The sequence below is a fragment of the Callorhinus ursinus genome, unplaced genomic scaffold (genome assembly GCF_003265705.2).
Source record: "Callorhinus ursinus isolate GAN/ISIS: 27379988/994484 unplaced genomic scaffold, GSC_fseal_2.0 scaffold30, whole genome shotgun sequence".
Taxonomy (NCBI): Eukaryota; Metazoa; Chordata; class Mammalia; order Carnivora; family Otariidae; genus Callorhinus; species Callorhinus ursinus.
Genome location: NW_027397092.1, coordinates 4903840 through 4920762, shown reverse-complemented (window position 1 = coordinate 4920762; position 16923 = coordinate 4903840). Strand labels below are relative to the sequence as shown.

Sequence of the window (16923 nt, the reverse complement as noted above, 5' to 3'; positions counted from 1 at the left end):
AACATCACCAATGCCTGTCCATTGTTTGACCAAGAGAAAGTAAGTTAGCACTATTTTTAAAAATGGCAAATAAGAGGGCGCCTCGGTGGCTCAGTTGGTTAAGCGACTGCCTTCGGCTCAGGTCATGATCCTGGAGTCCCAGGATCGAGTCCCGCATCGGGCTCCCTGCTCAGCAGGGAGTCTGCTTCTCCCTCTGACCCTCTTCCTTCTCGTGCTTTCTATCTCTCATTCTCTCTCTCTCTCAAATAAATAAATAAAATCTTTAAAAAAAATGGCAAATAAGAAGCCTGTTGAATGGCAAGTTGAGACTTGTAAGATAACCAAACCCTGCAAATCCTATGCCAACAAAACTCATGGTCACTGGATATAAAGATGTCAAATATATTCTAATCTAAAATACCATCTGGTAACAAACATAAAAGAATTTCAGTGCTTGCCAAACATTGTGGATGATTTTAGGGTCAACTTCTTTTCTAAGGATAATCTTACCTCTGGCTACAAGAGGTCCATCAAATGTATATAATGTATAAGTCAAATTCTGTAATTTTATGACAAAATCTCAACTTAGTCACATATCTACCTGGTATCTAAAGCACACTAAGTGTCCACTATTGGATTTTGAAGGAATGGGAAAGAAAGACAAATGATATTTGCAGGCCACGGAGGAGTATGTTTTTTGCTGGTAATGGGTAGGTAGGGGGCAAATATATTCATTTTACCTGCAGAGCTTTTTCAAACTTTAAATTTACGGAGAAAAAACTCCAATAGGCATAAACTTCAATAAACCTTCTTCAGGGACGCCTGGGTGGCTCAGTCAGTTAAGCATCTGCCTTTGGCTCAGGTCATGATCCCAGGGTTCTGGGATCGAGCCCCACGTCAGGCTGCCTGCTCGGCGGGAGCTTGCTTCTCCCTCTCCTGCCCACTCAGGGCTCTCTTGCACTATCTCCGTCACTCTCCCTCTCTCTCTCTCAAATAAATAAATAAAATCTTCAAAAAAAAAAAAAAAGCTTCTTCAATGTGAAAATACATTCCTGTCCTCTCATTACCTAGATTTAATAAAACATTAGTTCTTAATACTGTGGCCCCAAGATCACCTGCATGAGAATCAGCTGGAGGGAGGGGGAAAGCATGGTGTTTAGCATCTCAAAAGCTTATGCATATTTAATTTTGAGAAAAATGGCAAATGGTAGGAAATGAGCTTGGAGACCAGGCAGGATTCAGTGTGCAGAGGGCCTTAAAAGCCTAAATAAAGAGTTCAGATTTTATTTTAAAGCTAGGAAGTCTCTGCAAGGGTTTAGATAATTCTGCATGTTGTGAGGCAAAGTATACAGGGTGTGACAACGGCTGCCAGATCAGTTAAGAGGCTACTTCAGCAATGGTGGTAGTAATGAGTGGTTGGAATTAGGATAAATTTTGCTAATGGACTGGAATTAGAGTAGGAGCAAAAGAGAAAAAGCAAGGATAACTCCTCGATTTCAGATCTGATAACTGCGTGAGTGAAGGTACCATTTAATGAGACAAAAGTGAAGAAAAAGGGGGGATTTGGATTAAGATCAGGAGAAGAAAGAAAATTCTGTGTTTAGACATTCAGGGTGAGATAGCTATTAGATTTATAAGGCAAGTCCAGAGTTCAGGAAATGAATGGGCCAGAAAGAACTGATTTAAGAGTTACCATTTAATAGATGGCTGTGGATATTTAAACCATGAGACAGCCCAAAGAGAAAGCAAAGACAGGGAAGAGAAAAGGTTAGAGAACTAAGTCCTGAGACACCCAACAACGTTTCCAAGAAAGGAAAAAGATAAGCCAATTCAAGATGGAAGAAGTTTGGGGAAAGAAATTGTGACAGAATAAACTGACAGAACAGGAAACATTCCGACAGAACAGGAAACAATCTCCAATTGTGAATACTAATCATCAAATAGGATGTTACAGAAACCAAGTGAAGCAAGTTTCAGGAAGGTGGCTGCAGTCCACAGTATCAAAGGGTACCGAACAACTGAAGTAAAGAAAGACAGAACTGACTACTGAATTTAGCATCCTGGAAGTCAAGGGTGAGTGACTTGGGACTAGTAAAATCTCAGTGGAGTAGGCTGGAGATAACACTTAACTAAATCAGAGAGGCACGTGACATCGGTGAATAGGGAGGGAAGTCCATTGGGGAAGATTCACAGGGGTACTCAACTGAATTGATAAATGTTTTATTTCTTAAACTGGGTGGTTCCTCCACAGGGTGTCTGCAACATAACTCTTTAAGTCTTCTCTGATGATTTTGTAGGCAATTCTATAAATGAATTTTCCTAGATAGGGGATTACAGAAATGGGGGAGTAGAAAGATTCAAAGGTAGGTTTTTTGGTTTTCATTTGAAAGTAAGACAAAAAAATATATTTGCTTATGCTGAGAATAATTTAAGGGAAAGATAAACATTTATCACGGAAGAAGGAGGGAGGATAACAACTGAAGCAAGGTCCTCGGGTAGAGAAAACGGAGAGAGGATCAATGTACAAATGGAAGATCTGGTCTTGGACGAAAAGTGACAGCCTATTTAGTGTTAGAAAAGGCAGAACAAAGTATGTGCATGTAGAGCAGAAGTTAGATTTGGTGGTAAGAAGATTAGCCTAAATCCCCTACACTTATTTTGGTGGCAAAACAAGGACACCGGTGGGAAACAGCAAAGGAATACTGGAAGTCTGAGGAAAGAGCGCAGAAGTGGGGAGAATGGAAAAGAGAACAAGAAAACAAATTTACTACAGAGTCATTTATTTTGATGGTCAGGTAGTTTAATTGGGGATTTGTGGCTATAAATTTCAAGGCAAGCCCCCATGGTTTGTGCTTTTTCTTCATCCATGTGCTAGACCCCAAGACCTGACCTTTACGGCCCACTTGCTTGTACTCCCTCACCTCTGTCCCACATTTTTCCTTGAGCTCCTCTTTCCAGCCTATCTCTTAAGTCAGGCAAAGAGAAAGCAAAACCACCCTTCCAGCAACAGCACCTGCCCTGACAAGACCATTGGGGAAGATTCACAGGGGTACTCAACTGAATTGATAAATGTTTTATTTCTTAAACTGGGTGGTTCCTCCACAGGGTGTCTGCAACATAACTCTTTAAGTCTTCTCTGATGATTTTATAGGCAATTCTATAAATGAATTTTCCTAGATAGGGGATTACAGAAATGGGGGAGTAGAGAGATTCAAAGGTAGGTTTTTTGGTTTTCATTTGAAAGTAAGACAAAAAAATATATTTGCTTATGCTGAGAATAATTTAAGGGAAAGATAAACATTTATCACGGAAGAAGGAGGTGGCCCAGGCCACCCAGACCAGTGTGATCTCAACTTCCGACTTCTACTTGCACAGATGGACCAGAGAGTGACCTCTAGAATGAGGATGACTACCTTTACCTCATTTAGTACTAGACCTCCGCCCAAGGAGGGCACGCCTCATCTGCATAACATACAGCATGTGTATAGGCATGTTTCCTTAAGGCGCATGCGTGACCTTCGGCTGCCTCTGTACAGGATGACCAGGCTTCTCCATCAAAATATGCATCCTAATCCTAAATAAAAGGAACCCATTCACCCTTGCTCGGGGATGCAAAGCTTTGGAAGCCTTTCCCTGTGATCTCCTTATCTGCTGCAAATAAAGTTTTCTCTGTGTGACAGTTCAACCTGGAATTTGTGACTCACTGAGGAAGGAACTCACATTGGTTCAGTTACAATGGCACAGAATAGACAGAAAGCTGCATGTACAGGTTTGGGAATTTTCAAGGGAAATACCACCAGAGAGAGAAGAGCACAAAAGGGTTGACGGTTTTTGTAAAGGACTGATCATAATGATGGATCATGAAATCTAAGGTAGGCCAGGAAGGAAGTGGAAACATGATGTGGTCAGCTAAAAAAAGAGGACTTGCATGTACTAGGAATATAATTTCATTTGCTAAAGGTAATACCACATAAAATCATAGTTAAAAAAAAAAACCCACAGCGAATACGGTCTTGATGTAAAGGTTAATGTAAGTTTAATATAAACCTTAATGTAAGGTTTCAGGCCATGCTTTAAAATTTGACTGTGCTGGATATGTGAGGAAAAAAGAATACAAATATTAGTGCTAAAAGAGATTTTAAGAGATTATGCAGATCAAAAAGTAGAAACAGAATTACCATAGATTGGGTATATATCCAAAAGAACTGAAAGCAGAGACTTAAACAGATATGTGTACATCAATGTTCACAGCAGCATTATTCACAACAGGCAAAAGATGGAAACCAACTAAATGTCCATCGACAGAGGAATGGCTACACAGTATGTGAGACGTATACACAATGGAATACCATTTAAGCCTAAGAACAAAGGAGATTCTGATACATACTACATACATACAAGATGGTAAACTACGTGAAAGAAGCCAGTCACAAAATGACAGGTACTGTATGATTCCACTTATACAGATAGCCAGAGTAGTAAAATTCAGAGACAGCAGGATGGTGGGTGGTGGGCTAGGTTAGATGGGGGCGGGGGGGAGAAAATGGAGAGCTGCTGTCTAATGGGGACAGGGTTCAGTTTGGGAAGATGAAAAAGCTCTAGAGATTGATGGTGGTGATGGCTACACAACAATATAAAGGAACTTAATGCCACACAACTGTACGCTTAGAACAATTACAATGGTAAAGTTTATTTGTATATTTTACCACCACTTAAAGAGAAATTTTATACAGGAACTGATCTAAACAATGTTCAGGTTCCACAGAGCTTACGTGAAGAACTGAGGAAGAGAGGACCCCAACAGACTAAATCCAGGACTTCACTACTGTTTAAATCAGAGCAGTCAGCATTTTTAAAACTATCAACCCTAATTTTATACATTAGTAAAGAAGACTTAAAGGGTGTAAAGAGCTCAAGGTCCCACAAGAGATCTACAGAAAAGCTACCTGCGACTCCAGGTCTAATTGGTGATTTTCAGTCACTATCACCTTCTACAATGTGAAGGTGAGCATCTGGATTACTTCAGCACTACTCTAATGGTATAATAAAACAAAACAAAGTAAAAGGAGATCTAAAGAGTATCAAAGGCATATTGCAAGGAAATGGGAAGCTTGCAAGTGAACATAACAGGACACCAATACTCAAAATATTAGGAAATAAAAATATTCAAGAAGTAATTGTTTTCAAAACTGCCGCAGAAAAATGAAAGGTGACATCACCACAGATTTCACTGTGTATTAAAAAAACAGGGGACTGCTATGAATAACTTTACACCGATAAATCTGACACTTGAAGCAGATAAATTTTTTAAAATTTTATTTATTATTCATTTTAGAGAGGGACGGGGGGGGAGGGGCAGAGGGAGAGAGAATCCCAAGCAGGATCTATGCCCAGCACAGAGGCTGATGCAGGGCTTGATCTCAGCACCCTGGGATCATGACTTGAGCCAAAATTAAGAGTTGGACACTTAACCAACTGAGTCACCCAGGCACCCCAGACAGACAAATTTATTTAAAGACATGGACTACTAATGTTCACTCAAGAAGAAATAAATACCCTGACTTGCCCTGTATCTGTTGAAGAAACTGAATTTGTAGATAAAAAAGCCCAATTTCTCTCATGAATTCCACCAAACACTTAAGAAATAATACTAATTCTACACAAATTTTTCTAAAAAATTAAAGAGAATATTTCCCAACTCATTTCTGAGTCCAGCTTCAGTTTAAAACCAAAAAAGAACCACAAAACATTAAGAAAACCATTAACCAATATTCCTTATTAACATAAGTGCAAAAATTCTTAACAAAATTTTTAACAGATCTACCAATACATAAAAAATATAACAAACACATCACTACCAAAGCAAGCTTAATCAGAGAATGAAAGGTTAGTTTAACATAAACTAATTCGTCAACCAAATTATTTAGCTGTATTAACAGAATAAAATAAGAACCATATGAACATCTCAATAGTAGCAAAAAAAACAAAAAAACAAAAACCCAAAAAACAAAAAACAAAAACACGTGACAAAATCCAACATCTATTACTGATTAAAAATTCTCAACAAGCTAGGAACAGAAAATCTTCCTCAACCTTATAAAGGGTATCTAAAACAACCCTATAGATAACAGCATACTTAATGAACAGGAACAAAATAAGAATGTCTGCTTTTACCACTTCTGAATCAATACTGGACTGGAAGTTCTAGTCAGTGCAGTAAGAGCGGGAGATTAGTATAAAGATAAATAAATCAATGGTCCAAAACAGAATCCATGACCCATATATGTCAATTCGTTTTTTAAAAGGAGGAAAAGGCAATCTAGTGGAGGAAAAGATAATCTTTTCAGAAAACAGTGGTGATTAACTGATACAAAGATTAAAAAACATACCTGCAATCCATACTTTGTGCCATATAAAAAAATGACTCCAAAATTTTTTTTGTAGGATTTAAACAATGCCTTTGTGTTGTGATTTCTTTGTAGGGCAGAGCTTTAGATTTTTCTTTTTTTTTTTTTTTTAAGGATTTTATTTATTTATTTGACAGAGAGAGAAACAGCAAAAGCAGGAACACAAACAGGGGAGTGGCAGAAGGAGAAGCAGGCTTTCTGGTGAGCAGGAAGGCCGATGCAGGGCTCGATCCCAGGACCCTGGGATCATGAGCTGAGCCGAAGGCAGACGCTTATCGACTGAGCCACCCAGGCGCCCCAGATTTCTTTTTCACTGGAAAGTTGCAGTGATGGAAGTAATCTTCACCAATTGTAAAATTAAAACTAGAGCAAAGCAGGAGAAAATCTTTGTGACTTTTAGGTTAGGCAAAGATTTCTTAGATATGACACCAAAAAGGATGTCCATACACAGAACAAATTTTGATGAGATCCAACTGATCCATTAAAAACTTCTCCGTTTAGGGCGTCTCGTGGCTTAGAAGTTAAGCGTCTGCCTTCGGCTCAAGGTCAAGGGAATCGAGCCCCACATCAGGCTCCCTGCTCAGCGGGAAGCCTGTTTCTCCCTCTCCCACTCCCCCTGCTTGTGTTCCCTCTCTTGCTGTGTCTCTGTCAAATAAATAAAGTCGTTAAAAAAAAAAAAAACTCAGTTTAAAACAAATTGTAAAGGAAATAAAAAGACATGCAATAGAGTAGAACAGCCAATAGCCAATCAGCTATGACTTATATTTATAAAGAACTGTTAAAACTCTATTAAGAAAACAACCCAAAGAAAGACACATTTCAAGACTTCAACCAAAAAGTTATACGAATGATAAACAAGCACATGAGAAGATGCTCAATGCAAATTAAAACCACTACACACCTACTGGAATGGCTAAAATAAAAAGGCTGAGCATGCCAGGTATTGGTGAGAAGGTAAAGCAACTGAGATTTCATGCATTGCTGCTGGGGGTGTAAAATGGTACCACCACCTTGGAAAACACTTGAGTTTCTTAAAAAGTTAACCACACACCTACACTGTAATCTGGCCATTCCACTCCTAAGCATTTGCACAAGACAAATGAAAGCCCATGCCCATACACAGAAACTTGTGTATGACTATTCTGAGCATTCTTATTTGAAATAGTTCTGAAATGGGAAGAGCTCAAGTGTTCACTAACAGGTACAAAAATAAACAAATTATGGTGCAGTGATACAATGAATACACCTCAGCGATAAAAAGCAATGAATTACTGAAATACCCAATATGGAGGAATCTCAAAATAATTATGCTAGGGGGAAAAAAAGGACATATTATATGATTCCATTTACATAAAATACTAGAAAATGCAAACTAATCTATAACATGAGGAAGTAGACTGGTAGCTACCTGTAGAACAAGAGGGCAGAGGTGGGAGGAAAGGAGGAAGAGGGAGATTATATATAATATATATATTATAAATATATATATGTATATTTGTTTTCTCAAGTGTGGTGATGGCTTAACCAGGGTATACATATGCCAAGATCAGTCAAACTATACTTAAATAAATATGTGCAGTTGTTTTAACTCAGGTATACCTAATAAACCTGTTTAAAACAAATTGTAGCAGACCCTTGGAAAATTCTGACCAAAAATAGTTATGATGTTAACTCACCAAACAGAATGACTATCTTTTAAAGTACTGTGATTACTATAGAAATACCACATTCTGATTATTAACATCTTATAAATAGTGTGAAAAGAAAAATCTTTGGATGAGAATTCATGATAATGTACAGACTAGTAATTAACTTAGGCAAGGAATTACTGTTAACTGATAAAAAGTTTCAACTATATTCTTTCAAAACTCCCAAAGGCTGGTAGACACTTCCAAAGTATGAACTGCATAAACGTATTCTGCCAAAGTCTGAGTTATAATACACACTCGACAGCTAATCAGTCTTTTTTATTAATTGTATAGAATTATTTTTCCTATTTTTACCAAAAGGTTTTCTTTGAGAAAGAATTAACAGTGGGAATTGGTAGCCTTAAAAAAAATCTTCTGAGAAATTTTTCCCCTAAAAATTACTTTGTTGAGAGAAACTTAAAATCGGAATAAGAAACAGATTAGTTAAATATCAACTTAATAAAAATCATATTTGAATGTATGATCATAGAACATTTGGGAGGTATTTCATGATTATACAAATTCCTATAATTTTTGCTCTTCATCTCAAGTGTTAGGAGAAATTGCTACACACAAGGCAATTTGCTATATGCTATTCCTACCAGAAAAATAATTACATAACATGTACTTGTACAGGTGCACATGTTGTAACATGTACATATTATGTACATGTTATGTAACATATGTACAATGTTACATAACAGTATTTGATATATTTTAAGGAATTAACATCACAGGAGAAAATGTTAACTTCAAAAGTAACACTTGCAAAAATAGAACAATACCACTATAATTCTATAATGGCTACTGTAATTACATTTTATTAAGAACTTCAGTTGTATTTACTCAGAAAAATCTGTAGCCAAAACAGGTTACATTCAACTCCCTTTAAAACTGCATTCTCTTATTAACAAAACATAAACCATTTTTATGATTGCATATTTAAGTTGTTGAAACCTAGTACTTTGAGGGAACAATAATTTAATTGCTTTGGAAACAAAGCCCAGTTCAAAACTAAAACACAATTTGTTTTTCTTGTTAAAGAATGCAATTTCTAATTCAGTTGAATGATATTTTGTACCTTATTGATGTTTGGCTCCTCCATCATAGAATTTTTGATGGTTTCACAGTTGTCCTCTAATGACTTCATCAAGAAAGAATAACCACATGACAAAGAGTAAAGACGAGATATAACATGCAAAATACTGGGGATTTTTTTTAAATTATATTTTCAACCGAATTTACCAGAAAATAACACTGGACTGAGTTATTATTTTTTAAATATCATACATTTTAAAAGGAGCATGTGTGGGGGTGCTTGGTGAGGGGCTGGGGAAAACGTAATCCCTCAGAACTCATTAACCACCACCGTAAATTTTATCTCACCTCCCAAGAAATTTTAACCAACTTAACTTATTTTAAAATGCTGACATTCAAGCAAAATTGAGCCGAGTTCTGGATATTACAAATTTCAGAGCTACTGGTGCCACAGTACTCTCACCTGAAAGTAAAAGTCAAATTGTTCTTCTCCATACATACTACTATGCCTGGTCTCCATCATGGTATCTCACTCCTCAAGAAAACCTCCTGATTAGAAAATTTAGATTTCTAGGTTTCTAATTCTTTCTCTTTTTTAGCCAGAAATAGTCAATAAACTGCTTGAAGGCACACATCCTTCTTAAAAGGGGATATTAGCATTTGTTAAAGAAGTGGTTCAAGACCTTTAGTTCGCAGAAAATGAAAGAAAACAGAAATATTAAGTAGGGGACAAAGATGATAGCTGTCAAGTATTTTTTTTCTGGTTGGAAACCATTCAGATATAGTTTATTTGCAGCTATCTGTACTTAATTTCAAAATAAATATAAACTGGAAAGACCTTCTATGTTAAAAATGCAGTATATAAAAAGAAAAGATCTGAGGATACACGAGGATTTTAAATTTTAACATCAGATGGAGAAAATTTCATTTTCCAATGTGTAAGGAGTAAGAAGCAGCAGCAGTCTCAGAATCCTCCCATCCAAAACACAGGGCCTGTCTAGTACCCACTTCCTAAACACCTGGAAAGTCACAGTGACTTGGACTCAAGCTACTTAAGTACAATCATCATTTTATTAAAAAAAGAGATGGAAGGTAATTTTGTTAATACCAAAAATAAGCTAGTCAACTGTCCAGTAAAGATTAAATAATATTTTACTAATTCTATGAAGTTACTATTTAATTCCATCCAATCTGATTCACCATATAAATTTTTCATTTCCATATTCCCTTTATCAAAATATCACTATTTTTAAGAACATCACCATCAAGGGGCGCCTGGGTGGCTCAGTCACTAAGCGTCTGCCTTCGGCTCAGGTCATGATCCCAGGGTCCTGGGATCCAGCCCCGCATCGGGCTCCCTGCTCAGCGGGAAGCCTGCTTCTCCCTCTCCCACTCCCCCCTGCTTGTGTTCCCTCCCTAGCTGTGTCTCTCTCTCTGTCAAATAAATAAATAAAATCTTTACCAAAAAAAAGGAATATCACCATCAAGAATAAAACAATAAAAAACAAAAAATAAATTTTTAAAAAAGAATAAAATAAAGTGGTAAAAATTAATTTCTAGTAACTACCATTAATCATGTCAGGTTTTAAGTAAGTTAGATCTACTGGTCAGAACATTGTAGATTAAGGGATATTATACTCATTTTGCAGATAAAATTCAGATAAGATACTCAGCTTACTGATAATTATAAAGCTTTTAGTCCAACGTCCATAAGCATGCTTTTGATTAAAATAACAACGCAAAAATAACTTCAAAATTTTCTTAAGGTATCACAACTCCTAAGAAAACTAAAAATAAAATAGCAAAGGAATTAAAAAGGTGACTTATACTCATTTACCTGCTATCCTTCCTTATGCATTCTGGCTTGCTCAGGCTACTCTCTTTCCTTATGATTCCGCTAGACAATCTAGTGGTGTAACAGCTTTTTATTTTGTTTGAGAACTATTTAATTTCCCAAATACAATGACTACAACAGCAGTAGAGAAATGTTTTCATTTTTACACCTATATTAATCAAATATGGCCTTGTTTTTTAAAAAATGATTTTGGGGGTGCCTGGGTGGCTCAGTCGTTAAGCGTCTGCCTTTGGCTCAGGTCATGATCCCAGGGTCCTGGGATCGAGTCCCGCATTGGCTCCCTGCTCGGCAGGAAGCCTGCTTCTCCCTCTCCCACTCCCCCTGCTTGTGTTCCCTCTCTCACTGTGTCTCTCTGTCAAATAAATAAATAAAATCTTTTAAAATAAATAAATAAATGATTTTGTACTTGAAATTATCATGCCAACTTTCATATTCATATTATAAGCTACATCAGAAAAACAAAGAAATAACAATATATAAATATTTATATACTTATAATTAAACATACTTTTTATACAGAATAATGTAGCAGGGTTTTGTAAATTATTGTCAAGAATGCTTTAACTTGTTATACATTATTTTAGGCAAAGATATATTTAAAATAAAATAAACATTACCTTACCAGTAAATATACCCTAATTAATTAGTTCCTGATCTAGTACATTTTTAGTTTTATTTATCCCAACATTTTCTTGAACTGTTTAATTCATACACTCAATATTTAAGATATATCTTACATAAGGTAAAATAAAAATACTTCATTTATATTCTATCTATTTTATCTATTGTTGGCTTAGTTTTCAATGTCATACTAAGGTACATAAGTCAGAAGTTTTCTAAATTAGACAAAAATTATGTCTGTTTCCTGGCTTGGCTCATTCAAATATATAATCTGGCAAAAACTAAATAACAGTGCACGCAGTTGCCTCTTATAAAACAGTGTTTAAACTGAAAGGCAATGAGATCTATGTAATCTTTCCTTTTTTTCATTAAGGTTATATGCCATCTTGCTTTTTGCTAACTTGTCTATTAAGAAGCCATTCTGATACATAAACTTGTTGAGTCACTAAGTTGTACAAGTGAAACTAATGTAACATTGTATGTCAACTGTACTCAAAAATTTTTTTTAAAAAAAGAATGAAATTAGGAAAAAGAAGCCATTCCATTTCCTTATTTCTCCAAGTGAAATACCTTCTTGTTTTCCCTCCCACTTCAAAAACCATGCAAAGTTTGCTTGAAGCCTAGTTCAATGCTTCTCAAAATGTGATCCACAGACCAGATGCCAGTCTTGAAACTTTGTTACTAGTCCATGAGGACATAAAGAATTAGTACCATCACTAAGTCCACTACTGAGTTTACCTGATATTTTTTAATAGCAATACTGTCACAAAAAAAGTAGTAATATGTTAATTTACATTCAGGTGCAAGTTCCCCATTATCATCAAAATCGAAGTTTTTAAAGCACTGAACTAAATGAGAAAAATAATCATTATAATGATAGTATCAAAGTATAATCAACAAGAGTATACTTATAAATTGTGTTTACAAAATTTCATTAAGAAGCATAATCAAAAGAATAAAAAGAAAATGTACATATTTGAAATTTTTTCTCAGTATACCAACCTAGTTTCAATTAAACTTCTAAGATAAACTTCTTTTAACTATCATATGAAAATCATGGGAAATTTCTACTTTGCCTCTTAGATGACAACTCAAAATACAGCAAACAAGATGTAGAATCTTCACTCAAACAATATCTTTTTTGGGGGGAAAAAGAGTTCTAAATACATCTTAGTTACTTTAAAACTTGATTTAGGATAATACTGACCCTCTCTCCTTGTCAGTCCCTTTTTCCATCTACTAACTGCATAATAAATGTTTATGATATAAAAGTGAGTTTTTTAAAAGTCTGTAAAATGCAACATTTTTTATGGTTACATAATACAAAAGACTTCAGTAATAATAGAGTAAAAAGGTTTTAACTTATACAGACCTCATTAAGACATCTTTTCTTTGTGAATATATTTCTGATAAAGGTTTCCTGAATTTCTTCCTGCTTCACCAAGTACTGCCAAAGTCTCTTCACAGACAGTGCCAGATGATGTTTGGATCTACAGAGACAGGATATTTAATTATACACTTTGAAGATTTCTGATTAACTTGGCCACATTTCCTTGGTGCTCTATGAACGTTTATAATAATAAATTAACTGGAATCAGACCATATCACTGAGGGTAGCAGTCTGCAAATTTTTTCTTAAAAAACCAGATAGTAAATATTTTAGGCTTTGTGGGCTGTCTTTAAACCACTCAACTCAGTCACTGATAGGAAAGCACCCAGAGGAAATATTAAAATGAAAGGGTATGGCTGTGATCCAATAAAACTTTATTTACACTGCAGGAGGATGGGTGGATGTGGCGTCAGGGCTGCAGTCTGCGACCCCTAGAAACATAGTATCTACCAAAAATAGATCTCTCCTAGAAGAGATCTAGAAGCAGAGCTACTCAAAGGGTCCATGGACTCTGTTACTGATGCTCACTAAAGAACTTGTGAAATAATGTAAATCAACTACGTCACTAAACCACTAAGTACACTGTTTATTATAAATTCAGTTAACATTTTGCAGCAAAACTTTATTGATGAAGAAAGCACTGCATCCATTTACCTTTTGGTGCAAATGCTTCATCTCCTCATGAACGATAAAACAGCTTGCTAACTAAGTATTTTGAACAGCTCTGTTCCAGAGTGGGTGGAAGTAAACTATGGCCCACAGGTCAAATTCAGCCTGAGTTTCATTTTTGGGGGAAAATAAAGTTTATTGGATCACAGCCATGTCCATTTGTTTACTCATTGTCTATAGTTGCTTTCACTCTACAATGGCAGTTTAATAGCAGAAACAAGGATTATAGGGCCCACAAAGCCTAAAATATTTACTATCTGGACCTCTGCAGGAAATGTTTGCTAAGCCTACAATATATATCAAACAAAGACACAGATATGAGGCAAGAACCGCAAAGGAAACACAGAAGGCCTTAAATTTTTTTTTAAAGTACTAATTAATAACATACTGATTTAGTAAAACTCTGACTTAAAAACAGTATCCACAGGACAACCTACTTGAAAGGAGTGTTTGTAGGTTCCAGCAAAGCTTTATGGCGGAGAATTGCAGGACCTGCAGACAAACTCTCTTCAGAGGTATGACTTGCAATATAGTTTTGAGGCGGCCCACCATGGATTTCGAGTCGTCGGAGAAGAACTTGCTCCCAACACTGAAGAGTTTTTAGAACAGCATGACAAAGTGGTGAGCTAACTGGAAGCTCTAAAAAGAGAAAATAAAGATGACCCACTTTTGTCTTCTTCAGTAAAATGCTACAGTCGATTGTAAGAATGACTGACATAGACACTTTGGCAGAGGAGATGTGCAAGAGAGTGGGGAGAGACCTCCAGAGGATTTTTAAAAAAAAAAAGATGTAATAAATCTCTATTTCAACATAATTAGGTGGCCCAGAACAATAGAAAAAAAGAGTAACCTGAGTTGAAATTATATCACAGTTTTACTATTACAACTTGGAATAATATTTATGACTTACGATGTAAAGTAATGCTATATCAATTACTGCTTTTGGCTTTAATTTCACATGAAAAAATATACCTGAATATTATGAAAATATGTTGAGAGGAAAAATAATTGCTTTAAATCTTTGCATCAGCCCAATTTCTATGTGGTATGTAACTAAAATTTGCTTAGAAAATGAAAATACACAAAAGTTAAAAAAAAGTTTAACACTTAACATGAAATTCAGCACTTTCTAGTTCTGTATACTTTCATTCTCCTGATTCCTCACTCCACTTTCAACTTTTAGCTATTTTTGCTATTCACCTCCAAAAATCTAAATAATATGCCTATACTGTGAATTCTGGATTTTTCAATTTTAGAAATGAGGTACTCATTTATTACTATGTTATAGAATATGAGAATAAACTACTCTCTCCATCATTCCAACATAGTCACATAATAATTTTTGGTTAAATTGGTGTTTCTGTGTTTACCTTGTTATTTATATTTATAAATACAGATCATAGCTGGACCATGTGGTATACTATCACACCCCTTTCTTTCTGTATAATCTTTTCTTCCTCTGGAGTTAATCACTAAGTTTTGACATTTGCTTGGTTTTCTATGTGTCTACTGTTATTAAATCCCCCAACACCTCCACTAGAGGTATAAATAAAGTCTCAAATACAATCAATCACGTAAGGTCCACATCCCCTGCTTTCTTGGACATTGTCCTCCTAATGGTACCTAACAGTATGATAGACACATTTACAGATGGCTGGTCTGGTTAAAAGAAACCTATCTTCTACAACAGGAAGTTACTAAAGTTTTTCTCGACTATTTGAAAAAAAAAATGCTTAACAGTAATTCAAAAGCAATGGGAATATTAGATCATGTTAAGATATTCATTACCTGCAAGATCATGACCTGCAAAGGGATAGAACGTCTTCAAATTGTTGAGCACTAACTGCACCATTGCCAAGCGCATCAATGACCAACTAAAAATAAAACAACAGTAGATCTGTTAAAAATTCACTTAGGGTTTTAGAAGAGTACACCATTCTTGAATCCAACAATTTCACTATCAAGAATCTACTCTGCAGATATACTTCCAGAAAAACAAAACAATATATTCATGTAGTTACTCATGTCAGCTTTACCTATGAGAGCAAAAGAGCAGAAACAACCAATTATCTGCCAGGAGAGTACTGGCTGAAACACTGTGGTTTGGAATCACAGAATATTAAGGAAGCCATAAAAAAAGAATGTAGAAGAATCTTGAAGTGTTAGTATGAAGTGAACTCCAGCATGTATTAATCAAATTATAGAACATTATATATACTATGCAACTACTACCTTCCATGTAAGAAAGCAGAGAAAAAAAGATTTTACACACCTACAAACACACTTATTTTTGCAAACAGAAGGATAAAACAGAAACTAATAAAAATGGGTATACACAGAGGGTGCAGAGAAGAAATGGGTGGAAGACAGAAATGTGAGACTTCCAATTTCACATTTTTATATAGTTTTGCTTTTTTTTATTAAAAAAAATTTCAACTTCTCTTTTAAAGTGAAACACATTTATTTCTTAGAGTACTGGCTTTTTATTACTTTAAATTGTATATATAGAGTTTACCACCTTAACTATTTTTAAATGTACAGTTTAGTGGCATTAAGTATATTCAACCATCACCACCATCTATTTCTAGAACTTTTTTCATCTTGCAAAACTGGAACTATTCCCATTAAGCAATAATTCCCCATTTCCCCCTTCTCCTAGCCCCTGGCAACCACCATTGTACCTTCTGTCTCTATGAACTTGACTACTCTACGTACCTCGTATGTGGAATTATTTTTTTTTTTAAACATTTTTTTTTTAAAAGATTTTATTTATTTATTCATGAGAGACAGAGAGAGAGAGAGACAGAGAGAGAGAAAGGCAGAGGGAGAAGCAGGCTCCCAAGGAGCAGGGAGCCCGATGCGGGACTTGATCCCAGGACTCCGGGATCATGACCTGAACCGAAGGCAGACGCTTAACCATCTGAGCCACCCAGGCGCCCATCGTATGTGGAATTATTCACCACTGCAATGGTATTTGTCTATTTGGAACTGGTTATTTCACTTAGCATAATGTCCTCAAGGTTCATTCACTTTGTAACATGTGTCAGAATTTCCATCCTTTTTTTAGATTGGATACTATTCCATTACATGAATATGCCACATTTTGTTTATGCATTCATCTGTCAACAGACACTTGGTGCTTTTACCCCTTGGCTATTATGCTGTTATGAACATGGTTTCTACAAATACCGATCCCATTTTTTTTAGCATATGCACTGCTGAAGCGAGCATGGTTTGTACAAATACCTCTTCAAGACCCTGCTTTTAATTCTTTTG

At 35.7% G+C, this 16923-nt stretch overlaps 1 protein-coding gene across 2 annotated transcripts in view; it reads right to left on the bottom strand.

The window, feature by feature from the left end:
• Window positions 1-16923, bottom strand: part of DMXL1 (Dmx like 1) — a 128860-nt gene that overhangs the window by 25814 nt on the left and 86123 nt on the right. The window contains exons 31-34 of one of the 2 annotated variants that reach the window (XM_025860778.2): window positions 15436-15521; window positions 14085-14286; window positions 12961-13078; window positions 9156-9218 (exon numbers count right to left, since the gene is read on the bottom strand). In XM_025860778.2, coding sequence (XP_025716563.1) covers window positions 9156-9218; window positions 12961-13078; window positions 14085-14286; window positions 15436-15521 — 469 coding nt within the window. The remainder of the gene's footprint in view (window positions 1-9155; window positions 9219-12960; window positions 13079-14084; window positions 14287-15435; window positions 15522-16923) is intronic. The other variant, XM_025860779.2, reaches the window with a different exon arrangement.